The sequence below is a fragment of the Peromyscus eremicus genome, chromosome 1, assembly GCF_949786415.1.
Source record: "Peromyscus eremicus chromosome 1, PerEre_H2_v1, whole genome shotgun sequence".
Classification (NCBI taxonomy): Eukaryota; Metazoa; Chordata; class Mammalia; order Rodentia; family Cricetidae; genus Peromyscus; species Peromyscus eremicus.
In genome coordinates, this window is record NC_081416.1 from 99,682,231 (window position 1) to 99,709,773 (window position 27,543).

A 27,543-nucleotide genomic window follows, 5' to 3' on the forward strand; every position below is an offset into this window, starting at 1 on the left:
ACAATGCTCAGACAGAGATCTTTTTTAAAAAAATTATTTTTGTTATTGTGCATGTGTGGAGCACAACTTTCAGGAGATAGTTCTCTCCTTCCACTGTGGGTTTCAGGAATTTAACTCAAGTTGCCAGACTTCCCATGGCAAGGATTTTTACCTCCTCAGCCATCTCGATGGCTATAGACATCTTAACAGTCTAAAAGGTGCCTGTGTGCATAGTAAGAGCTATAGGGTTCAACACTTGGAAAATTACTTCTGAGAAGAAGGAATTAGAGGTCTGTATTTTTTATCTTTTATTTTTATATATTTATTCTTGGAGAACTGTAATCTGAGACCTGTAAGTATGTCCAGGAATCTTATATAGCAATTGTAATAAAAATGTAACTCACTTTCTTCACCCAGAGAGGAATTTTCTTCCTCCACACCATCTTTTCTTTCTTTCTTTCTTTCTTTCTTTCTTTCTTTCTTTCTTTCTTTCTTTCTTCCTTCCTTTCTTTCTTTTGTTTTTATTTTTGTTGTTGTTTTTGAGACAGGGTCTCTTTATGTAGTTCTGGCTGTCCTGGAACTCACTATGTAGTCCAGGCTGGCTTTGAACTCAGAGCTCCACCTACCCCTGCCTCCCAAGTGCTGGGAATTAAGGCCTGTGCTGCCATGTCATATGAAAGAGGTCTGTGATTTCTTTTTTTGAAACAGGGTCTTTCTGTGTGGCTCAGGCAAGCCTGGAACTCCTGATCTTCCTGCTCAGTCTACCAAGTGCTAGGATTCGAGGCATGTACCTCCGCATCCAGTGATCTTGTATTATTCTTTATGGTAGACACTATTAATTGCCCACCTGAGAATAAACAAAACACACATACTTTTCTTCAGCTAAGGTACAGGCACATGACATAATCTGAAGCAATCAGAAATGAAGGAGATGACCTAGAGGGTTTTAAGACAAAAATTTATTCCTTAATAAAAAGGTGCAGTTGAAGAAAACCTGCTGTTTTTCTGCCTTTGGATATGACTGTTCAAGAAATCGATAGTTATAGTTAATACAGTTCTTGTGAACATTCATATGTAACTGAGTGTAAAACATCAACCCATTGATGACAGCTATCAGGGAGGCCAGAGGGATCATGAGCCAATGTATCAATTCTGGAACTTGCCTTTCTCTGAATTTCTTTTTAGTAAAATGATAAATGTCCTTATAATTAACAATGTCTTTATGGTATATAGATACTTTACATTTCTTTGTATTATGAGAGATGAAATTGTCATCTTTTTTATTTTTTATTTTTTTTTATTTTTGGTTTTTCGAGACAGGGTTTCTCTGTGTAGCTTTGTGCCTTTCCTGGAACTCACTTGGTAGCCCAGGCTGGCCTCGAACTCACAGAGATCCGCCTGGCTCTGCCTCCCGAGTGCTGGGATTAAAGGCGTGCGCCACCACCGCCCGGCTGAAATTGTCATCTTTGATTCTCAAAGCCCTAACACAGTTTCTTGAATGTTATGCCTGTGATGTTGTGTACATAGCTATACTATAGTAGTAGTTATCAAGATGGAACTGCCTTTTCCTGTTTACTACTCTCTAAAAAAGATTTATTGCTCTTATAGAAGCAGGAAATCAATAGAAAGAGAAAAAATGTCCAGGTAAAAGGACTGGAACCACATTGCTCGTATTTGAAACAAATAATAATAGCTCTGGCAGGAATTCAAATTCCATCAAATGTGATGGCCATCCAACCCACTCTACAGTGGTAATCATTGCTAAAAAATAATAGTGGTTCAATAAATAGCATAAAAATGAAGGATGCTCAATAACTCAAGGAGGCCAATTAAAAGAGTACAATTACTATATAAAGTGTGTTTAAGTTGTCTCATTTCAAAAGGACCATACAGAAAAAAAGAGTACCTTATATTAAAACCTTTTGTCAGTAATTAGCATGCGCAAGGCCCTGGGTTCAACCTCTAGCATCCAAACAAACAGACAGAAGCCCCATAGAGGGAAAAGAAACCATCCTCTTTTTCAAGTATATTGAACTGTAGAGTAACCTATAATTATGTACCATGAGACAAGAATAAAGATTATTTAGTGGGAGTTGGAGAGCTGGGCCCAGCAGTTAAGAGTACTGGCTGCTTTTCCAAAGGACCTGGGTTCAATTTCCAGCACCCACATGGCCCCTCACAACTGTCTGTATCTCCAGTTCCAAGGTATCTGGTGTCCTCTTCTGGCCTCCCCAGGAATAAGGCATGCAAGTGTGCACTGATACACATGCAGGCAAAATACCCATAGACATAAAAAAGTTTTTAAAACATTTTTTAACAGATTATTTAGTCAAAGTGAAGGAAAGGGTGATAGAACTTAAATGGAATGACCTTTCCTATAATTATAGCCAACTCACGGCTAAGAAGATATTTCTGCTACAGATTGATCTACAGAATCTATTTTTGATAATTCAATTTTGTTCTGTTCATGTGAATCATGGCCATGTTATGAATAATGTGGTTTTTCAAGCCTGAGAATTGGGGTGTTGCTTCCAGGTTTTGCCATTTCAGCAGGGAAAGATCTTGCTCCTCATTATACTAGGGCCAGAATGTGTAAAACTTGACACATTGCCGGAGCATTCCTCTCCCTGTTCTCTCCCCCACAAATAAAATCTCCTCTAAGACATCCAGGGGAATGAATCACTCCACCTGCTACTAAGAGATACTCACCCTCGCAGTGGAAGAGAACAACTGCTTTCCCTGCTGTTTATAGAAAGAACACAGCATCTCAGGACAAGAAAGTCAGAACAGCCCTGCCGCACTGAAATACCAGCAGGCAAACTGCAGCTTGCAAAGAAGCCAAGAGAACCTGCCTGTCTGTGCATGTGCACGCTCATGTGCGTGCGCGTGCACACACACACACGTTTGAACAGCACAAATTAACTAGGATATTATTATATTACATAAAAAATCAAAAGGTAGGCCACAAATGGTGGTGCAGGCCTTTACATATATTTGTGAATTAAAGACTACCCTGGTGTATATAAAGTGAGTTCTAAGCCAGCTAGGGCTAGACAGTGAGACCCTATCTCAAAATTAACTAACTAAATAGATGAATGAATAAGGCATCGAAATCATTATAGAAATCGTAGCTCGAACTATCCAATGACGTAATGAGCAACAACATCTTGGGAGAAAAATCTGAACAAAGTTGCAGTTCTAAGATGATGAATTCAAGATATTTCCACCTCATTCCTTTTCTGAATCTATTCCAGTTTTTCAAAAAAATAATTCAGCTGCAAACTCAGGCTCTGATATTTTTTACCCAAGAGCCGTAATATTTTACATTGAGAAACAAAGACTAAGCAGAAGTAACTAACTAGAGGGTAGAAAGTGCTTACTGAAGGGGAAAATAACAAGAAGCAGGCCAACTGGCTAAGACAGGCCCAGAAAGGATCAGGAGTGTGAAACACCAGGTACCATGTTAGAGAATTCTCACGTCAGGCTGAAAATGCAGTCAGAATAAGATATTTTCATCTCACTGATCCTACTTTCTTTCTTCCTGGCTTCACTTGACATATAGGTGCTATTTCTGTTGTCCTGGTTTGAGACTGTCAAAGTCAGTGTGTGGGCTGGATGTGGTAGCACACACCTTTAATCACAGCATCCAGGAAGCAGAGGCAGGTGGATCTCTGTGAGTTTGAGGCCAACCTGATCTAAATAGCAAGTTCTGAGGATAGCCAGGTCTACATAGGGAGACCCTTTCTCGACAATAATAATAATAATAATAATAATAATAATAATAATAATAATAAGTAATATAAAAGTGGAGTTTAAGAACTCAAAAGGGAAGATAATTGCTAAGTCTCCTTACACAGTGTGGTATTTGCTTTGCACACACTGTCTGAGTCCTCTCACATGCTCTGGGTGTTTTGTTGTTACTTTGTACTGTTAGAAGGCAGAGAGCTCCATGAATGCGCTTTTCTATAAACAGAAAGAGACCTTCTTCTCTTCACACATTTCTTTTCTTTTCTTTTTTTTTTTTCTTTCAAGACAGGGTTTCTCTGTGTAGTTTTTAGTGCCTGTCCTGGATCTCGCTCTGTAGACCAACCTGGCCTCGAACTCACAGAGAACCGCCTGGCTCTGCCTCCCGAGTGCTAGGATTAAAGGCATGTCCACCACCACCAGCCATTTTTTATTTTTTGAGAAAGGGTCTCATTACGTAACCCTGGCTGGTCTGCAACTTGCTATGTAGACTAGGCTGACTTAAACTTAAAGAGATCTGCCTGCCTCTGCCTCCTGAGCGCTGGCATTAAAGCCTGACCTCCACAGGCTTTTAATGATGGGGAAAAAAAAAAGACACAGCTCCCTCTTTCCCATACACACATATAATCCATTCATGAACCTCCTGGTGGGAGCTTTTCATCTGGAAGAAACAGAACACTTAACTCTAAATGGTGTGAAGAGTAGGGTTAATCACAAGTCTCTGGCTAGGACAACTCCAGGGGTGATTAATGACCCTTAGCCATGTTGATAAGGATCAAGATCTATCTTTCTGTCTTTCTGCTTGCCTTCCTCAGAATTGTGACTTGGATGTTAGGTTCTGGCAAGATGATTGACGTAGCTCCAGTTGAAACAATAAAGTACTATCCAGTCCTGAGAAAGGAAAAGCCTCTATATCTCTAAGTGAAAACATTTCCCAGCTCCCTCTAGGAAACTCCCTATTACATCTCATTGGCTAGATTAGGTCATGTATCTATCCTACAAATATCACTGCAAGAGAAGTGTGTGGAGACCGGAGAAAGATGGCTTGTTGCCACAAACCTGTGACTGTGTCAAGAGGAAGAGAGAAAAAGAAAAGACCCCTTGGCAGCCCAGCACCAGTGTTCACTCTGCTAAACCTATCAGTTTGATTTCCAACATGAGGCTGTGCCCTGGAATATGTAGTTATTTCCTTATTCATTCTACAAACACTTTGATCGCTGTCTACTAACACTCCTGTTTGCACTTAGAGACAGCAAAGAGAAAAAGACCTGGCCCTTGTTCTTGAGTGTCCGTCAGTCTAATGGTGTGACAAAAAGTCTACTGTGTGAAAAAAGTCAACTAAATGTGACACTAAAATGAATATAGAGGTAAAGCCATTTGATAACTTTATTGCATCTGCTTATTGTCCTTTGTTGCTCACTGTTGTACACCAGACTAGCTGGCCCTCGAGCTTCAGGGCTTTTTCTGTTTCCACCCCTATCTCACTGTAGGAGCTCTGGATTATAGACCTACACATCCTATTTTGTGTGGTGTTTGGAGATCCAAACCCAGGACCTCATGCTTCAGCTACTAAATCATGGCCACAGCTTTGACCATTTGAAATGCATTGCTAGTCTCTTTGTTGTTGAGTCCTGTCACACACACACACACACACATATACACACACACTCAGGAAGATCAAGAGTTCATGGTCAGCCGTGGCTGTATTTTGAATTTGACCAAGTCTAGGCTACATGTAACACTGTCTCAGAAAAACAAAAATAATTAAAATAATAATTATATAATTTATATTTCCAGATTTGCTTTATCGTATGATTGTAAATCAATAGTAATTTGCTATGCTTGTGCTCTTGTTTTGCCTCCTGTTAAGAATTTAATGGAATTTAATGATCCCCAACAACTCTTGAAAAGACAATTAAAGGAACTCTGGGACCCTTCGCATCGCTAAGTCAGTTTTGAGGGGTATTATATATTCTGGTAGCAGATGAAGGCATGCTTTTCTGTCCTTGGCTCAACTGTATTTGATATCTCTTTCTTTTTGATATTTTGTCCTTCTGTGGCTTTCTTGTCACCATTTTCCTCTCCTGACTTTACCCCTAATCTCTTGCGATTTCTTCCCAATTACTTTTTCTCAGACTATTCTTTTTTAAAAATTATTTTATCTCATTTTGTGTGTATGAGAGTCTTGTATGTATGTATGTATGTATGTATGCCTATGTACCATGTGCCTACCTTGTGTCTACAGAGGCCAGAAGAGGACTCAGATGCTCTGGGACTGGAGTAATAGACAGTTATGAGCCACTGTGTGGCTTCTAGGACTTGCACCCCAGTTCTCTGTAAGATAAGCCAATGCTCTTAACTGCTGAGCCATCTCTCCAGCCCCCTCTTAATGTTCTTAGATGTGGGGTAGCAGCCAGGTACAGTAGCATGCACCCGCAGATCTAACTTGGGAGGCTGAGGGTGAAGGATCACTAGAAGTCAAGAGTTCAAGGCAATGCAGAGAGCCTCTAAAAAAGATGTTGTTCGCCAGGAGGCAGTGGTGCACACCTTTAATCCCAGCACTCGGGAGGCAGAGCCAGGAGGATCTCTGTGAGTTCAAGGCCAGCCTGGTCTACAGAGCGAGATCCAGGACAGGTACCAAAACTACACAGAGAAACCCTGTCTCGAAACAACAACAACAACAACAACAAAAAAAGATGTTGTTCTATAGGAGACCATCCTGTCTTTCTTTCTTTTTTCTTTCTTTCTTTTTTTTTTTTTTCCGAGACAGGATTTCTCTGTGTAGCTTTGCGCCTTTCCTGGGACTCACTTGGTAGCCCAGGCTGGCCTCGAACTCACAGAGATCCGCCTGGTTCTGCCTCCCGAGTGCTGGGATTAAAGGCGTGTGCCACCACCGCCCGGCCCATCCTGTCTTTCTTAGCCTACCCTCTACCTAGGTGATTATCATTTATCCTTATTACTATAACTGCCACTGACTCACTGATGACTCCAGAATTTCCATCTCCAGCCTACACTTAAGCACTCATCCCCAAGCTGATATCGGATAGTAGTAAAAATACTTATTATCAACAGTGGTTCATCTTTTGGGCTTTAGCCACCATGAAATGCAAAGAGAAAACACATTAAATTATAACATAAATTTTATTCTTATGGAGAAGGGAATTATGATTCAAGCATATCTTACTAAGTTTTTGGGATACTACATGAAATCAGTTATATGCATGATCTCTGCATCTACAGATCATAATATCTCAAACAAGGTAGAAGATAAGGACCAACACCCAAAGTTGTTCTCTGACCTCCACACACACATGCCATGGCACATGCCCACACTTAGATACACAAATATGCAAGCATACACCACACACAAACATAAAATTGAAAAAAAAAACAGTCAAAGGCCTTACACAGACATTTCTTCAGAGAAAATATGTAAATGTTCAATAAGTGCCTGAAAAGATGCTCAATATTGCTACTCATCAGGGAAATGCAAACTAAAACCATAAGATAGCATTTCAAAATACTAGGGTGGCTTTAAAAACTAAAAATAAAGCATTAGCAAGGATGAGGGGCAAATGTCTGTCAAAAAATATCTGTACATGGAGCTGGAGAGATAGCTCAGTGGTTAAGAGCACTGGCTGCTCTTCCAGAGGACCCGGGTTCAATTCCCAGCACTCACATAGCAGCTCACAACTGTCTGCAACTCTAGTTCCAGGGGGTCTGACACCTTTGTACTAATGCACATAAAATAAAGTTAAATAAATTATAAAAAATCTGTACACATTGTTCACAATAGTCAACAGGCAGAAACCACCTAAGAATCCACCAACAAATGAATAGATAAACAAATATTGGTAACATAGTGATGCATGCCTGTAATCCCAGCAGGAGCATCAGGGGTTACTGGTCATCCTTGGCTACACAGCAAGTTCTAGAGCAGCCTGAGCTACATGAGATCGGATCCTAAAGGGAAAGAAAAATAAAAAAAGAAACAAATAGAGATATATACATAGAAGGGAATATTGTTCAGCCATAAAATTGAATAAAGTGTTGACATATTGCATGGATTAATCTTGAAAAAAATGATGCGAGGTGAATAAACTAGAGATTAGTCTTCATATAAAATGTCTACTGTAAGTAAATTCTTGGAGGCACAAATTGAAGATTATCAGGAGCTAGATAAAAGGACTAGTGGGGAGCTAGTGTTTAATGGTTATAGAGATTCTGTTTGCAGTGATTGAAAAAATTTAAAGTATATTATGGTGATGGTTGTGTAACATTTTGAATGTTACGCTCAAAATGGAAAATTTTACATGTATTTTAAGTGTGTGTGTGTGTGTGTGTGTGTGTGTGTGTGTGTCCATCCGTCCGTCTTGTCTGTCCACGGTTGGAGGGAAGATGCTTAGAACTGGTAGTCTCAAAGTCGTGTAAACCCTACAACAAAGAAGGGTTCACTTTGGTGCATCTTGCACTGATTGGCTTTTATTATAAACTTTTAGGCTCTCTGGCTTTGAATAATGAATTATTTAATTGCCCCTTCTCTAAAGAGCTCTAATTTTGAGTGGGCACTAGGACCTCGAAGAGGCTTTGGGATGACATCATCTCTAAAAACTAAAACCCACTGGCCTGCAGGGGCAGTACCAGAGACGTGCACTTCGTATGAACATTAGCTCCCAATTAACCATGATTTTGGTGGTAAATCACATCTTTCCTTGGGTACCGAGAGCTGTGGCCAAGAAGAAGCCCGGGCAGAGTCCGCAGCAGTTAGAAAGAACTGCCCCACCCACTTCTGCCGGCCACACTCAGCATGGCCACCTCAAGTCCCAGACAAGGCGGCGGCCCCTCCCTTCCCTAGAGGGGCGGGCCTTCGGAGACTAATTGAGCTTCAGTGGACCAATGGAGAAGCGGGGAGGAGCCAGCCTTGTAGGGATGAGGGCGGAGGGTGGCTTGTCCAGCTGAGCGGTGGAGGGGTGCAGCTGCCACGTTATCATCCGCCTCAAAGGCTGGATTTTGCCCGGTGTTGTGCCACCGTCAGCGCTTCCGGGTTGGACTCCAGCTGAGCAGATCAGTCTCCACTGTGACCAGGGACTGTCCCTCCCCCTCAAACCCAGACTAGTAAAAGCCTCTTGTCTCGCTCCCTCTAAGATGACTCATCTCCGCGTTGCAACTCCCAGATGAATTGGCAACGCCAGGTGTGACTTGACACGTTTGAACTTCATATATGTATATTTTCTGGTTATGAACGTACGGGCATATTCTAGGAAGTTGGGAAATTATGAAAAGCGATGGAAAAAATAACATATTATTCCATTAACGGAAACAATACTAATAACCTTTGTCACCCTTTTATTTATTTTTTCCTGTTTAAAACAATGGGACAAACTGATTTTGTGTGTTTTTGATGTATACTGCTTATCATTTTAATTGAGTGCATGGGACGCACTTGGGTGACTGTGTCACAATTTTTATGTTTCCTAATTAAGTACTAAGCAGTGGACTCGTCAGCTAGCAACTGGCTGACTGTTCATAACTTCACCACCCCTTTGTAAAGTTGTTCTACAAGAATTACAAGATTTGAGATCCTTTAGGACTTTATAATTTCAGCAGTTCTAGACTAGAAGGATCTTGAGGAACTGAATCATCATGTTTTGGGGGTGGTAATGACCTTTGAAGAAAGAAGGGAATTTTCACCTAAAATTAGGAGTGTCTAACAAACGAGTGGAGCCTTTTTCAAAACTGAGGCTTTTCCATAGAGCATCACCTCTCCTTGCTGTACCCAGTCCATCCCTAGTCACAGGAAGAAAGAAATAACAATTTTGAGCTCTGATCTTCCCAGCTGGGTTTTCTAGGTGTCTGTATGTGGTTTGACTTGCATTACACTTTCTAATTAGGCAGACAGAAGGTTAGGAGACTGAGTTTTCTTTTTTTTCTTTTCTTTTTTCTTTCTTTCTTTTTTTCTTTTCTTTTCTTTTTTTTTTTTTTTTATGTAGGGGATGGAACCCATGGTCCCATGCATTCAATGTATGCTAGTGCTCAATAAATGCTCTACTCCTGAACTACATCACCACCATTTTTTCCCCTTGTTGAGACAGGGTCTTTCTGGGTTTCTCAGGTTGGTGTCACACTTTTGGATTCAAGGGGTCCCTCTGCCTCAGCCTCTTCAGCTTCTGGGGCTATGGGTATACACCATGATGTGCAGCTAAATGGGGGCTTCCCATGGGTTTATTCACTTAATTGACTGGAGAGAAATACTTACCACCATAGTACCGTACCTTTTGGCACTATGATATTAATTCTTAGTACCTTAATACTTAACACCTTTTGGTCCCTTCTATGTGGCCCTGTGAATAAAGGAACCAATAGCTCGGGGTGGTTTTGTTTGTTTGTTTGTTTCGTTAAAATAGGGTCTCATGTAGCCCAAAACTGGCCAAAACTGGCCTCAAACTCACTATGTACCCACGTTTGTCCTTGAACTCCCAATCCTCCTATATTACATTCTTATTTTATTTCTGTTTTAATTAGCTTGTGTGTAACGAGATTCATTATATTTTCACATATATATGTAGCTAGAGTTTTCCTGGTCCTGCCTGGCCCACAGTCAGGACAAATCTCTCTCACCCACCAGTCCCGCAGCTGCTCAGACTTAACCGAGTAAACACACAGAGACTTATATTGCTTACAAACTATATGGCCGTGGCAGGCTTCTTGTTATCTAGTTCTTATATCTTAAATCAACCCATTTCTATTAATCTATAAGTTGCCACATGGCTCATGGGTTACCGGTATCTTAACATCTTCTCATGGCAGCAGCTGGCAGTGTCTCTCTGCTTCAGCCTTCCACTTCCCAGAATTCTCTTCTCTGCTTGTCCCACCTATACTTCCTGCCTGGCTATTGGCCAATCAGCATTTTATTTATACAGAGCGATATCCACAGCATATATATCATGCACTTTGCTCAGAGTCACCATCCATTAGGCAATGGATTTTTAATAAATGAGCAAATTCCTATGTCATAAAATACAAAGAAGTAGGAAGAACATTTCATTTAAAGTTGTTTCCAGACTTATTAACTAGCCCCTCATAAATAAAAAAAAAAAATGGGACGGGGCAAGAGAGATGGCTCAGTGGTTAAGAGCACCCACATGGCAGCTCACAACTGTCTTTAATACAGTTCCAGGGAATCCAACACCCTCAAACAGAAACACATGCAGGCAAAACACCAATGCTCATAAACAAATGAACAATGGGGCTGGATGCATAGTTCAGTGGTAGAACGCTTGCGTAGCATACACAAAGCTCTGGATTGCATCCTCAGAAACACACACTTGAGCACACAGAGTACCTGTGACTTCTAGTCTTAGGCTGTCACACAGGTGATATATGCTGGAGGCTCTGAGTGGTTTGCTGTAGTATGATAATGACTTTTTTGTTTTTGTTTTTTTCAAGACAGGGTTTCTCTGTGTATCCCTGACTGTCCTGGAATTCACTCTGTAGACTAGGCTAGCCTCAAACTCAGAGATTGGCTTGCCTTTGCCTCTGAATTCTGGGATTAAAGGTGTGCACCACCATGCCTAGTTATGATAATGACTTTTATGTTTCTATTTTTCAGTATATATGTGGCTTTGGGGCCTTAGATGGCAGCAATACAAAGGATTCCTTTTTGTTTGCAAGAAATATTTTCATTGGCATGGAACTCACTATGTAGATTAGGTTTGCCCCAAATTCGCAGCAATCTACCTGCCTCTGCCTTTCAAATGCTGAGATTAAAGGCATGAGCCGCCACCCTCAGCAAGAAAAATTTCCTTCTGTTGTAATGTGTAAGGTGTAACCAGTGGCTTAGTGCAGGACCGCCTGAACCAGGTGGGTGGAAGGTAGATGGAGATAGCCTCTCAGATGCCCTGGACCTAATGTCCCTCTGCTGGAGGAGCTCCTTGTGGCAGAGACTCTCAGTGCCCTCACACTGGAGGCTGAATTCAGGTTCTGGTTGTCCAGGAAGACATTCTCTGAAGTGCATAGGGAGCTTCCGTGCTAGTGGTCCTCTGCACCCTTTGTCCTTACCAGTTCCTATGAGCCCACTTGAGCTTCCCTCTTGCAGCCTCTTTCGTCATTTGGTTCTCTCTCCAGGGTGGAGTCATCACCATCACCCAGCCATAACCTGAACAACCAGAAACTCGCTGGTAAAGCAGGGGCTGGCCAGCTAGTGCTGTCTCTTTCTGGCTTTTCTTAGGTAGCCAGCTCTCTTCCCATCTCTGGGCTTTTATATAGACATTTTCTTGTTAAGTATGATTTCCTTTGTGCCAAAATATAGAAGCAGAAAAGCCTTACTGAAGATAATCTTGTTTGTAGTCTGAGGTAACCTTAAATATCTTCACTAAAGCCATAAATTAGAGCTTTAGGGTACCATTGCAGACTTTTTTTTTATTGTAGGTGGCCATAGAATTACTGCTTTAGAGGAAGTTTCACTTGAGATGAAACATCATCTTTTAAAGGGCCTCCCTTTGTTCTTTGTTCCCTAAGGCTTTCTCTGATGTGGTTGTGCTGAGGACCAGAGCAGGTTTATTTTTAAAAGGACCTTTTAAAGGAAAGCTAGCTTGTAAAAATAAATCCAGAAAGGCCTCTTTTTGGTATGTGCTGGGAATGGAATCCAGGGCCTTGCATATGCTAGGCTAGTGATATACCATTGAGCTATATCCCCAGTCTCATAACTTTTGTGTCTGCATATGATTGAAGTTCCTGGGAAAATCTAAAACCTTTAGTTATAGCTAAGAACTTTAAAATATTCACATATGTGTAATTCTATTCAACATTTATTGAGGCCTCATTATGCTCTGTGGCCAGTGGCAAGTGCTAAAGACACCATGAACATGAAGACTAGTCTTCCTCAAAAACTGCTCACAATCCAGTGGAGAAGGTACACAGATGAGCAGTACCCTGCGGTAGAGACGTGGGGAAAGGACTGAACGTGCGTGTGGAACAGGGACCACAGCAGTCTTGGGAAATGGCCGTAAGATGATAGCTAGGAAAGACAGCATCTGACTTGGGTTTTTTGTGTTTTTTTTAAAGATTTATTTATTTATTATGTATGCCAGAAGAGGGCGCCAGATCTCATTACAGATGGTTGTGAGCCACCATGTGGTTGCTGGGAATTGAACTCATGACCTCTGGAAGAACAGCCAGTGCTCTTAACCGCTGAGCCATCTCTCCAGCCCCTGACTTGGGTTTTGAAAGAGGAGTGGGGATTTTTCAGGTACATGAGTACAGAAATGTTATCTTGGCAGAGGAAATTATAGGGAAAAGCAGGGAGAAGTGACAGAGTATATTATGCTTGGAAAACGTAAGATTTTCTTTTGGCTGAGGAATAGTATTTGTGTTGAAAAGTGTGGGAAACAAAACTAGATAAGTATTCAGATTCATGGAAAGTGGCCTATGTTGTCTTGATTACCCAAGAAAAAAAATTTTTTGAGACAGGGTTTCCCTGTGTAACAGCTCTGGCTAAGACCAGGCTCTGTAGACCAGGCTGGCCTTGAACTCACAGAGATCCACCTGCCTCTGCCTCCCAAGTGCTGAGATGAAAGGCTTTTGCCACTGCCTGGCTGAAAGCCTTCATTTTTATTTATATATTTATTCCTTTAAATTTTCTATGTACATATGTGGGGAAGGGAATACATGTACTACTACCTCTCTCTCTCTCTCTCTCTCTCTCTCTCTCTCTCTCTCTCTCTCGTGTGTGTGTGTATGTGTGTGTGTGTGTGTGTGTGTGTGTGTGTGTGTAGAGGTCAGAGGACAACTTTTCAGATTCCTCCTCTCTCCTACCACATGAATTCTGGGGCTCAGACTCAGGTTGTCAGGTTTGACATCAAGTGCCTTTAGTCACTGAGCTGTCCTGCTAGCCCTTTCATTCATTTATTTTTTGGAGACAAGGTCTCATGTATCCCAAGCTGGCCTGGAACTTGCTATGTATTGAGGATGACCTTGAATGGCTGATTCTCCTGCCTCTACTTCCTGAGTACTGGGATTACAGGTATGTGTCACTATGGTGCTGGGGACAGAATCCAGGACTTGGTGCATGCTAGGTATGCATTCCACCAACTGAATTACATCTCCAGCCCAAATCTTAAATCTTAGAGGCCAGACACAAGTAAGTCAATATCTCAAAAAATGATGGATATGTAGGAATTTTCTGGTTATAGATATATGAAAATGTCTTTCTGGGACTTGGCATATATATTTAGGTGTTTGGATTTGATCATATAACCTACTATAGGAATCCACTTGATATTTACATTTACATTAAAATTAGGTTAAGTTAGGAATCCAATCCCTCATTCACATTTCAAGTGCTCAGTAGCTATCTGTGGCTGGTAGATACCTGGTGGGCTCAGCAGATATAACAGATTTCTGTTGGATAGCATTGCTATAAATTTTGGGAGTCATTAGACAATTTTGGGCCAAGGGGTAACATGGTTACATTTGTGTTTAGAAATCACCCTGGTGGCAACAGGAAGAGTAGTGTGTAATAGAATAAGAAAGAGAAGATATTTGTACAATTGTTTTTTTTCTTTTACTTTTTTTTTTAACACATGGTCTCATGTAGTTCAGGATGGATCCAAACTCATTATGTGGCCAATATTGAATTTGAACTCTCCCTCTTTTTTAAAATCAAAGTTAAATTTAAAGATATTTTGGTTACAATTAGTGTGTGTGTGTGTGTGTGTGTGTGTGTGTGTGTGTGTGTGTGTGCTCACAAATGTACATGTCACAGTGCTAATGTAGAGGTCAGAGGACAACTTGCAGGAATCAGTTCCCTCCTCACATGATGTGGGACCCAGGGATGGAACTCAGGTTGTCAGACTTAGCAGCAAGCACCTTTACCTACTGAGTCATCCCACTGACTTAAACTGGCTTATCTACTACCTACTTGAAGACGATACTTAATACTTACCTCAGAGTATAACTCAGAATGTCCTTCATTGCTCATACCTAACCTAACACCAAAGTCTTCCTATTTTACCTGTAGCAATTCTCGTATTGATACCTCTGTATCTTGCTTAAATCACCACCTTACTCTTCCTGGTAGACTCCGTCTCCACTTTCTCCTCCTCTATTTCACTCTTCACTGGTCCTAATTAATCAAAGCCTCTCCAACCCTTTGATCTGTACTTCACAGTTTGACTCTGTCCTGTCTCTCTAATCTCTTTTCTCACCAGTTTTCTCTGTTTATAGTTTAGCCAAACATGGAAGTCTCCTAAAATTCCACCACTCTTTAAACACACACACACACACACACACACACACACACACACACACACACACACACACACTGGATAAATGACAGAGGCAGAGGCAGGATTATGCCTGAGTCTCTATTCTGTGTACATGCACCCATTCCTATATCTCTATTGTGCTACCTATGGAGGTGCAAAAAAGAAATATGTTATAGCAATGGGTTATATGCAGGAGAATGAAGAGAAAAGAGGAAGTGAAAGGTCACCCTCACTACAGAGCAAGTTCAGGGCAAGCCTGGAATGCATGAGACCCTGTCTGAAACAAAACAAAATGACAATAACAACAACAAACACCCATCTCTAAGTAGTTCACCAGACACATATTGCCATAAACCCATCCTGGACTAAATGCTGAGGATGCAAAGATTAAGATACAACCTGTTCTTAGGAGCTCATAGTCTATAAAAGATTTTTCTTTGAGACAGGGTTTCTCTGTGTAGTTTTGGTGCCTGTCCTGGATCTCGCTCTGTAGACCAGGCTGTATAAAAGATCTTAAGGACTTAGATCCTGACTGCTTTATTTCAGCATCTAGCAAAGGATTTATAAATCTAACCTCTAACCTCAATTTTCAGAGCTGATTGACTCTATGTGAATTACTCTGACATTCAATTGTCTAATAATAACTGAGAATAGATACCTTCTATTGAGTGACTACTATGTGCAATGTATAATGCTCAGTGCATCATTTAGCCATGAGCCTGTCTCTTTAAATAATCTTGTGTTAGTTGGGGTTCTCCAGAGAAACAAATCTAAAAGGATATGTATATACACACACACACACAAATGTGTACCTTTGTATCTGTATAGATATCTGTCATGTACCTATTGAGAATTTATTGTAAGGAACCAGCTCATATTATTATGGAAATTGAGAAGTCTCAAGATCTGCAGAGTGAATTGGCAAGCCGGAGACCCATTAGGGACTGAAGGCCTGAGAATCATGAGAATTGATAAATGTAGTTACACTCCAAAGGCTGGCAAACAATATAAAGGTCTTATATTTCAGCCTGAGTTGGATGGCAGGAAACAAATGATATCCCATGTCAAAGGACATCAATTAGTAAACATTCTCTTATTTGTAGGAAGGTCAACATTTTGGTTCTATTTAGGCTTTCAACTGATTGGATAAGGCCCACTCACATTAGGGAGGGCAATTTGCTTTACTTACTCTATTCATTTAAAAGTTAATTGCATTCCAAAACATCATAACAGAAATATGCGGAATATTTCACCAAGTATCTGGTTGCCACATTGCTCAGGAAAGTTGGCACATAAAATTGACCATAATAGTCTCCTTGTCTTCTGCACCAGATGGGAGAAATAGATTTATCTACACAGCTGTTGGTGGCTCTTTGGAATTTCATTCTAGGAAGCATAGATGAAGCACTAGGATCTTGGAAGGAATGCTGACAACAAACCACACTGTCACTGAAGCCTGATTCATATTTACCATGTTTTTTGTCTTTTTATGTTTACCATTTTAAAAAAGAATTTTGTTTTTGAGACAGGTTTCTCTGTATAACCTTAGCTGTTCTGGAACTTGCTCTGTAGACCAGGCTGGCCTCGAACTCACAGAGATCTGCCTGCCTCTGCCTCCATACTGCTTGCATTAAAGGCCAGGATTTTATTTTTATTTATGCTGCATGTGTGTCTGTGTTTGTAAGTATGCACATGTGAGTGTAGGTACCGGAGGAGGCCAGAGAGCGTGTTCAGCCCGCAGAGGTGAAGTTAAAGAGGTTGTGAGACTTCTGATACAGGGGCTGCAACCTAGCTCAGGTCCTTTGCAAGAGCAGCAGGAGTTCTTAACAGCTGAGCAGTCTTTCCAGCCCCTCGTCACAACAGTAGCCAGCCTGCTCTACGGAGTGAGTTCCAGGATAGCCAGGGCTGTTACACAGAAGAAACCAAACAACAAAACAAAGCAACAATAGAAAAAATAATAAAAAGAGATCACTACATATTTGTTATTTCACTCAATGCTGACTTTATTATGTACTCACATACTCCCTCTGCACACAGAGTTTATATGCCTAGCTTGGTATCTTGAATTTCTTATTGCTCTATAATAGTTTATATGTTCCATTTGGGGGCAGGAACCATGAGATATTAATTTTTGTGTTCCCAGGATTCTATCCAAGGAGCAAAAAGCATTTCTAGGAAAATAGTTGGTAGCTGGGTGTGGTGCCATAAATTTCTAATCAAAGCACCCTGGAAGCAAACACAAATTCAAGTCCAGTCTGGTCTACACTGGAGACCCTGTCTCAAAAACAATACAGGTCTGTTTTTATTGTGTAAATAAATGAATTGGTACGTTGACATTATCTCATGTAAGAAGGGGTGTGTCAGAGTGAAAACATTTCACATAAACAAGACTGCTTGAAATTCAGCTCTCAGTTCATAGATCCCAGACAAGTCTCTTAATCTCTTGATTTCTCAAATCTTTATCTGTAACACCGAGTAACATTTCTCTAGGAGGCTTGTGAAGAATAAAGTGAGCACAAAGTATCACACACAGTGGCCACTCAATAAAAGAAAATTATTCTCAATTATTATGAGGGAATGGAATGTTAGGAAGGTTCACACGGGGTTAATCAGCTCCCTAATTCGAGGTTGCAAGTCAAGATTTATTTTTCTTTCTTTCTTTCTTTCTTTCTTTCTTTCTTTGTCTTTCTTTCATAAATCCAGGTTTAATAAATAGAACAAAGCAACTCCAGGGTGACTCTCCGGAAGTCAGGAGAGGAATCACCACAAGTCAAGATTTCTATGTTCTATATTAGACGCTGGAATGAATTAATCAAATACGAGTCCTAAAGGATTTCAATCATATGGGGAAGAGACAGTAAATAATATATAGTCTCATAGGTGAAATACCAAAATTATATGAAAAGCACTCGAGTAACAAAGAATGGCAACTAATACTGCCCAGAGAAATCACAGGGAGCGTGACACACCCTGGAATGACAGTGGAATTTAGGGAGAGTTCTATTCCTTGGGTTTTAAAAACTGCCGGAACCAAGTTGCTGCGGACATAGAGAGAATCTCGGTCGGATTTTGTAAACGGACCAGATTAAGACTTTTCCGGCCGTGTTTCAGAAGCCCAGGGGTCGTGACTGCTGGGGCTGATCTTCGGTTTGCTTAGAAGCTGCAGTAAGCAAGAATGAGCGGAACCCTGGGAAAGGTAACGCAGATTCCACGCACGCTGGGCGCTGGGGAGGCGGAAGAAAAGCAGAGCTGGAAAGTGGCGGCGAGCAGATATCCGGGCCTAGAACTCTGCGAACAGGCCCGTCCCAGCAGTCCTTGCGGTGCTTCACTGTCAATTCCTCCCTCCGCCGACCGTGAAATTTTCAGTCTCGCGCCACGCCCCCTCCCTTGTCACCTGGCTGCTCTTTGGCCAGGAAGAGCCCACTTACGGAATTAGGACGCCGGGATATAGCCCCCATAAATTGTCTGACCTTGGGCAGGTCATTTCATTTTTACATTTAATCAACTTTAAGAGTCTTACCATGCTGAAGTGGTTGGGATATAAATGAAGTTATTCGGTGATAAGAGGAATATGATAATGATAAAGTACATTAAAAAAAAAAAGCCCTTATTTAAGAGTCTGTCAAAGAACCAACCATTTGTTGTTACTCTTTGGCTTCCAAAATCTTATTTAAGAGGCTGTGGAAGAACTAGCGGGAGCCTTCATTTTTTTGTTTGTTTGTTTGTTTCCCCTTTCTTCCTCTCCTCCCAGTCCCTCCCCCACCCAGCCTTCATTCTTTTTATGAGACAGGGGTCTTAACATGTAGCCCACACTGCTCTTGAACTTACAGTCCTTCTGCCTGAGCTTCCCCCAGTGCTGGGATCACAGGCATGCTCCACTGACCTAGCCAAGTCACTATTCTTAAATCCGGTCCCTATTTCTCTCTTACCATAACAAATTTAACAGATCTCAGTTGAGCTTTTCATTTGTATCATGCTGCTTAGATTTTTGATATTCTCTTTCTCTCTCATCATATTGAGATTTTATTTTAGGCATTAATTGTAGACATTAAATGTAAGTATAAATCTGTCATTGCCATTTATGGATATGGGACTAAACTTGAGTTTCTCTCTTCATCCTTTATGGAAGGACTCACTGGTTCTCTAGCCAGTTTGTGAGAACAGGTCTGGTGCAAGGATAATAGAAATAAGTCAATTTCAGCATTCCAGTCTATTCTCTGGTTCTGTTTGTCTTTCTTCCAAGGAATCCTGGAAGGGAGGATCAATGTTCTAAGAATGTGTTTCCCAACTATCCATACTCCAGAAGAGCCCTTGGAAACATGACATTAAGACCATCGTCTGACAAAGTCAGGCATTGGGATAGTGCCTTTAATCCTAGAACTTGGGAAGTAGAGGCAGGAGGATCAGGAGTTCAAGGACAGCCTTTGTTACAGATTGAGTTTGAAGCCAGCCTAAGCTACTTGAGACCCTGTCTCAAAAAATAAAAAGTAAAAAAAATAAAAAATAAATAAAAAGAAAAACAAACCCAATAAGTATGATAGCGGATACTGTAAGCAGACTGAGTACTTTGTAAGGGATGAAAGATGGTGCTAATAGAGATATTGGTATTTTGTAGTCATCTGTGTAGTTTTATTTGTTCTTCACATATTATTAAGCAATCCCAGCAGACAGAATAGATGTGGACATTCAAATGTCAGTGGTTAGAAAATCTGTGCTCCTAATGACCTATAGGAAAATAGATTTTGATGGTCAGTACAGTCATGTTGGAAGAAGACAGCCACGGGAAACACTAGACACAGCAATATTTGAAAGAACTTAGACAAACTTGAAAGCATTGATCATTGTATTAAATATGGAGGTGCTAGTGTGAAGAACTGTGTTTATTCTGTTATACAAGAGTGGGGAACTAGGTTCAAACCATGGAAGACACAGGGAGATTGGTTTGGATTTTCTAGATGTGAGACCCTTCTGATAGTAAGAAGTGTCTGCAAATGTTTGGGTTCTGAACCAGGATGGTGTTTAAGTAGCAGATGCATTGTTATGGATGGGGCACAGGGGTGCTGTTAGCCCTCTGGGTACTGGCTAAGGACAGCGAGGAGAAAGTGAAGCTTCTGGGTTTCTTTTTTATTGCCTCCTCTTCTCTTCCTCCTCTTTTGAATTAGGCTACTTTGTTTTATTTTATTGAGATAGTATCTCACTTTTTGCCCAGGCTGACCTTGAACTTCCAGGTTTAAGTGATCCTGCCTCAGTCTCCCAAGTAGCTCAATCTCTAGGTATTTGTCATTTCACTCAGTTCAACTTGAAATTTCTAATGGATGAATCCAAGCAAGAACTACCCAGGGCAAAAGGAATCTTCCTGGAGAGGTGGTTCAGTGGTAGGAGAACTGGCAGCTCTTCCAGTTACAGGTTCACTCCGGCATGTAACTTCAGCTGCAGGGGACCCCAAGCTCTCTCCTGACCTCTGGGAACTACATACATGTGGTACATACTCAATATCAATAGAAATAAAAAATAATAAATCTAAAAAGCTACATACCCTTTGTAAGAACTGGAATGTATGTCGGGGTATGGTTTAGTCCAGGAAAGAGCCATCATGTAATAGCAGAACTTGCTTTGCAATGATAGGATATGCTAGATCAGTGGTTCTCAACCTTCCTAATGCTGCAATCCTTTAATATGATTCCTCATGTTGTGGTGACTCCCAACCATAAAATTATTTTCAGTGCTACTTCATAACTGTAATTTTGCTACTGTTATGAATTGTAATGATATGAGTTGTAATGATATGCAGGGTATCTGATATGTGACCCTTATGAAAGGGTCATTCAACTCCCCAAGGGGTTGCAACCCATAGGTATTCACTTATATAGTATACAACATATGTTTTTCTTCTCTATGAATGAGGGTAAGGATATCCATCTCACAGAACGTTTATGAGGATTAAAGGAGAGGATGTTAGGTATATGGCTGTGGTGGTTTGAAAGAAAATGGCCCCCAAAGGGAGTGGCACTATTAATAATGTGGCCTTGTTGGAGGAAATGTGTCACTGTAGGGGCAGGCTTTGAGGTCTCTTTTTCTCAAGCTTCCCTCAGTGTGAAAGTCAGTCAACTTCCTGTTGCCTGCAAGATGTAGCACTCTTAGCTCCACACCACATCTGCTTGCATGCTGCCATGCTCCCCTTCATGATCATGTTGGACTAAACCTCTGAAACTGTAAGCAAACCACCCTCAATTAAATATTTTCTTTATAAGAATTGCCATGGTCATGGTGTTTCTTCACAGCAATAGAAAACTCTAACTAAGATAACGGCTATTCTTAATGAATGGCGAGCTTGTTGACTAGTATTAACGTGTAAACTTCACTAGTATAAGTTGTTTTAAATTTTGACAGGTAGTATGACAGAATGGAAAACATGGGCATTGGGCATAATCAGACCTGGGTTTGCACCTATTGCTAAACCTAAAACTTTAATCAGTTGATGTAAACCTATGTGTTTTTTTTTCCATAAAATAGAGGAAGTTATATTTTTAAAATTTATTTATTTAGTGTGGTATATGTGTGGTCACATGCATGCTATGGCACACATGTGGAGGTCAGAGGACAACTTAAAGGAATCAGTTCTCTCCTACCACGTACATCCTAGGCCTTCAGGCTTGGCAGCAATTATCTTTGCCTGTTGAGTCATCTCACCAGCCCGAGCAGGTATCTTAGTAGGGTCTCTATCAGAGAGCTAGAGTAAAGATTAGAACATGTGGAATGCTTGGCACAGAAGAGGCACTCAGTCATTGACCCTTTAGTAATAATATACAAACATTCTTAAATTTTCATAACAGCTCTTAGCTGGGCATGGTAGCCCATGCCTTTAATCCCAGCACTCGAGGCAGAGGCAGGCGGATCTCTGTGAGTTTGAGGCTACCTTGGTCTACATAGTGAGTTCTTGGACAGCTAGGGCTATATAGAGAGACCCAGTCTCAAAAAACTAAAACAAATGTACATAAAACAGCTCTCATTTGCTCACCTAGGGCCCTGAACAACTGTATTCACAACCCAGCCCAGATTGTCATTTCAAGGTATTATACACTAATGGATTTTTCCCTGTGACGGTTTCTTTGGTAACTCTGCACTTCTTTCTTGGTTGCTGGCTCCAGAGCTCATGGGACAAGTATTTTTGTAACCCACTGCAGCAGCTGTGTCCCCATTCATTCATTCGCTGGTGTCACTGTCCTCCTCTTCTGTTTGCAGAGCCAAAGCTGTTCATCTGCTGATTGTGCTGGGTGGGGAGCAGAGGGGGTAGGGGTATTTGTGGATTCAGTCTCAAAATAGACTACTTTTGTCTTGATAAATAATGCCAGGCACTGCAGGAAAAAGAAAGCTCATTTCCCAGAGCTGAGGAGTTCACACAATTTGAATGTCTTCCAGAAAGTTGTCAACTATTTAAGTCTGACTTTTAGATAATTAAATCCTTAGCTATTGTAGAAACTCAGAATTCTGAACAGTCAAAAGAGAAAGCAGTCTCATCATCTAGATCTTTCTTTCCACCCAATGCCTCCTCTATTTGAAGTGACCCATTTAAAAATGTGTTCTGTTCACCCTGATTTCTATTCTATTTGTCATGTGAATGGATCTTGGGCCATCAGGAAACTTTGCATTGTGTGCTGTAACTTTGTGGTCAGTGATAGGGGAGCCAACTCGAGCTCTCCAAAAGCTCTTAGTTTCCTATTTCCTACTCTGGCCCATATTAGGGTAATCGTATTATACACACACTTTATACGGTTTTTAAAAAGTTTTAAACTTAGTGTCTTAGTTAGGGTGTCTATTGCTGTGAAGACCATGGCAACTCTTATAAAAGAACATTTAATTGAGAGTGGCTGGCTTACAGTTTCAGAGGTTCAGTCCATTATCATCATGGTGGGGAGCATGGTGGCATGCAGGCAGATGTAGTGCTGGAGCTGAGAGCCCAACATCTTTCAGGCAACAGGAAGTCAACTGAGACACTGGGTGGTATCCTGAGCATAGGAAACCTCAAAGCCCGCCCCCAACAGTGATACACTTCCTCCAACAAGACCATACCCACTGCAACAAAGGCATACCTCCTAATAATGCCACTCCCTATGAGATTATGGGGGTCAATTACATTCAAACTACCATACTTGGATTTATTTATTTTTAATTTTATGTATGAGTGTTTTGCCTGCATGTGTGTATGTTCACCACATGTGTGCCTGGCTATTATGAAGGTCAGAAAAGGGTATGAGATCTCCTAGAACTGGAGTATGTGGGTGCTGGGAATCAAACCTGAGTCCTCTGCAAGAGCAACTAGTGCTCTTAGCCACTGAGCCATCTCTCCATCCCCTACATAGTCTTTTGTAATAGCATGAGATATAATTATACTTTTAAAGACCCTCTATGCACTTTGCCCTTTGTTCTTTTTACATCCTTCATAATTTTTACGGCCTCACGTTCTTTGAGAGGCTTTTCCTAAAGTTGACTACCCCCGCCTTTTTAAAACTATTTATTATGAATGTGTATGCATGTGATGTGTATGTGTTTCATACACATCACACTAGGAGTTTCAGGAGTCAGTCAGGTCATCAGGTTTGCCTGGCAAACACTTTTACCCACTGGACCATTTCATCAGCTCTCCCTCTGATGATGTACCACTAAGTACCATCTCTTCATGGGGGAGAGGAAGTGTAGCATGGTGGAGAAATGATGGACTTTAGAGCCAGAAAAACTCCACCCCCTATGCTAGCTTGGGGAGTTACTATGTGATTTTGAGGTAGATTTAATATCAGTTTCCTGCACTATAAAATAGGGTTAGTAATACTTACCTTGTTGTGATTTAGACACAGGATAGGCATTCAACAAAATAGATATGGATGGTTAATATATGGCTGGAAGGAATTCCATTTATTCATTTCTTTCTGAGTTTCCCCCAAACAAAACTTGACTGTGTACATTGTACCTGAGAGGAACAGGACATGAACCTCCCTGCTGAGGATGGCTCAGCGTAGAGCTCATTGGATGATACTGAGCGTCTCAGTGAAGTAGCAGTTAGTACTGTATGCAAACTGAAGTAGGCTGTAAACATTTTGTTCATCAGGCTTCTTCTTTTTTTAGATCTTTATTTTTATCTTTTTTTTTTTTTAAAGATTTATTTATTATGTGTACTATATTCTGCCTGCATGTGTCCCTGCAGGCCAGAAGAGGGCACCAGATCTTATTATAAGTGGTTGTGAGCCACCATGTGGTTGCTGGGAATTGAACTCAGGACCTCTGGAAGAGCAGTTGGTGCTCTTAACCACTGAGCCATCTCTGCAGCCCCTCATCAGTGCTTCTTAAGCACTTGTCTCAGGAGATGGTTCTTGATTTTGAACAGATCTGTAAGCTGCAAAAGCTCCGAACTTCCAGCCCTCTTCTCCAGGAAATCCTGCCAGGCATGTTTGCTGTTAACAACATACATTTTTCTTCATCATATAATACTTTTAGCTGTTTAATACAAGCATATCATTCCATCAACTCTAGAACAAACCTATGCTCCTTAGCTGGCATCCCCACCCCACCCCCACTCCAGCACCAGTTAATCTACTTCCTTTCCCTATAGACTTGCCCACTCTGGATATTTCACAGAAAGGAATCTGTCATACAGTATTTGGTCTTTTGTGACTAGCTTGCTTCTTTCACTTAATATAATGCCTTTAAAAAGTTCATTGTGTTTGTTACATTTTGTTTTTATATTCCTTTTAATGTGCAACACAGTATTTGGCACTTAGAAGGCTTTTTAAAGAAACTTTGTTGCCAGGAAAAGTGCACAAAGGCCTGGCACCATAGCAATAGCAATAAAATAAATAAATAAATAAATAAATAAATAAATAAATAAATAAATAAATAAATAAATAAATAAATTGCTGTTTTAGACTAGCTTTAGATTTACAAAAACAAAACAAAACAAAACAAAAAACCTGTTAATGACACGGAGAGTTCACATAAATCTCACTGTTCTCTATTAACATTTTAGGGCCAGTGAGCTGGCTCAGCAGGTAAAGGCACTTGCTGTCAACCTGAGTTTGCTTCCTGGAACCCATGGTGGAAATAGAGAACCAGTTTCCTCAAGTTGTCCTCTGATTTCCTCATGTACTCTCTAACCTTAAAATAAATAAGCACATGGAAAAAATTATATTCATAGTATAATTTCCATGATTAACCAGTATCGATATCCTATTATTAACAAAAGCCCATACTTTATTCAGGTTTTTTTTGTTTTTATCTAATTTGTTTCTTTTTCTGTTCCAAGATCCATCCTGATATTATATTCCATTTCGTCATCATATTTCCTTAGGCTAGTCTTGACTGGGACAGTTTCTCAGATTTTTGCATAATATTTTTACATATACATGTCAAAAGAATTGAAATTGTTGCTCATGATGAGCAGAAATTCAGACATTTAGAATTTATGATCTAGTTTATAAACAAAACTTCTATATGCCATCTTCTTCCTTAGTAAGACAGTACACTGATCTTTCAGATGGGTGCTAACAGGGCAGCGTGAGATTAACATATCGGTTGCCTCCTCTCTTGAGTATTGTTTTCTCACATGTGGTAGTATGATTATTACTGTTGCTATAGAGAGAGTAGTGTGCTGTAAGAACAGTATAGTATCTGGTGTGAGACGGTCTTCTTAGTCTCTTATTAGCTGTAACTTTTAAAAAATAAAACCTCTCTGGGCTTTAGTTGCCAAAAATTATCTTGCAGTCAGTATTTGAGAATTAGAGAATATTTATGAAAGCCCCTCTTACTATGCGGTGAATGGCAGGTGTATACTATGTTATGGTTGACGTTAGAAAAAAATGTATCAAGTTGGAAAAGGGAAACAGGATGAAAAATTGTGGGAGAGGGGTTCTGTTTTCTTTTAAGCATTTTCTGAAGTGGGCAGAGTAAGGAAAAAGGACCTTGGTTTGCTTGCATGATAGGTGTTTGCTAGGTAAGAACCCTTTGGTACATTTTGGTTTGTATACTGTGGGTTTTCCTCGTGAGAAGAGGTGCTTGGCGTTCTGAAAGGTTAAGATCCTCACATGACTGTTGTCTTGTAGGTGCTGGGCCTGTGGAAAGATGCTGTTTCTAAGCAAGCCTTTTCTCTCCTAAGGTAAGGATATTAATGATAAATACAGCTAACAATAGATTCATAGCTGACATGGATGTAGCTTTCATGTCCACTGTGGGTCTGCAAAGCATCTCAGGTTTTAATTCCCTGCCACATTGCTCCCTCACCACTTTCAGCAAAAGGGGGTTCCATCCATTTCATTGCTCATACCTTGGAGTTACCCTTGATACTGTTATTTCCCTTGTTCCACCGTTTATCATCAGAGCCTGTTGGCTCCACTTTACTTACACAGAGGCAAACAATTTCTTATCCCCCTTTTCAGCCTCATGCTTCCAGTTTTGCTAAACCCTGGGGAATTGGCTCCCATCTTCTCCCCATGTTTACTTTTTTCTCTTATAAATTATAAGCCAATAGCTTAGGCTTGTTTCTAACAATCGAATAACTTAACCCATTTCTATTCATTTATGTGCTGCCCTGTGGCTTTATTACCTTTTCTCTGTATATAGCCCATGCTGCTTTCTCCGTGTCTGGCTGTCGACTCTGCCTTCTTCGCAGAATTCTCTGCCCTGAAAATCCTGCCCATTGGCCGTTTAGCCTTTTATTAAACCAGTCATAGTGACATACCTTTGCACAGTGTAAAGGAATATTCCACAACAGGTCGACCTCCTTAAGATTATCTTTATGACTGTTTCTCCCTCCCTCCCTCTCTCCTTCTCTCTCTCTCTCTGTCTCTTTTTCTTTCTCTCTTTCTCTCTGTCCCCCACCCCCTTCTCTCTCTTGTGTAGCCCTGGCTGTCCTGGAACTTGCTCTGTAGACCAGGCTGGCCTTAAACTCAGAGATCCACCTGCTCCTGCCTCCTGAGTGCTGGGATTAAAGGCATGCGCCACCCCTATCCACCCACCCTCCCCCAGCTGTGACTGGGGTTTCTTGATGACATTTCTGTGCCATTTTGGGGATTGGCTGTGTGTGGTGTGGTTCTTGAACTTGGCCATGTCTGCATGGTAACCTGAAGCTCCCAAAGCACCTGGGATCAGAAGAGGAAGAATTTTTTTTTTGAGATTTATTTATTTTTTATTTTATATTATGGGTGTTTTGCCAGCATGTAGAGGGCATAGAGTCCTCTTGGAACTAGAATTAGAGACAATTGTTCGCTCCCATGTGGGTGCTGGGGATTGATCCCAGGTCCTCTGGAAGATTAGTCAGTGCTCTTAACCTCTGAGCCATCTCTCCAGCCCCCAGAGAAAGAATTTTTTTTAAAAAACATTCTATGTATATGAGTGGTTTGCCTGCACATATATATGTGTACCATGTACGTCTTGTCCAGAGAGGCCAGAACAGGGCATTGAATTTCCTGGAACTGAAGTTACAGACAGTTGGGAGCTGCTGTGTGGGTGCTAGGAACTAAACCTGGGTCCTTTGCAAAAGCAGCAAGTACTCTTAACCTCTGAGCTATTT

The 27,543-nt window shown here is 40.9% G+C and overlaps 1 protein-coding gene across 1 annotated transcript in view; it reads left to right on the forward strand.

Moving 5' to 3' along the window:
- Positions 1 to 18,054: 18,054 nt before the first annotated feature.
- Positions 18,055 to 27,543, forward strand: part of Mrpl48 (mitochondrial ribosomal protein L48) — a 43,363-nt gene continuing 33,874 nt past the window's right edge. Inside the window, exons 1-2 of the mRNA XM_059270513.1 lie at positions 18,055 to 18,183; positions 26,078 to 26,130. Coding sequence (XP_059126496.1) covers positions 18,163 to 18,183; positions 26,078 to 26,130 — 74 coding nt within the window. The 5' untranslated portion in view covers positions 18,055 to 18,162. The remainder of the gene's footprint in view (positions 18,184 to 26,077; positions 26,131 to 27,543) is intronic.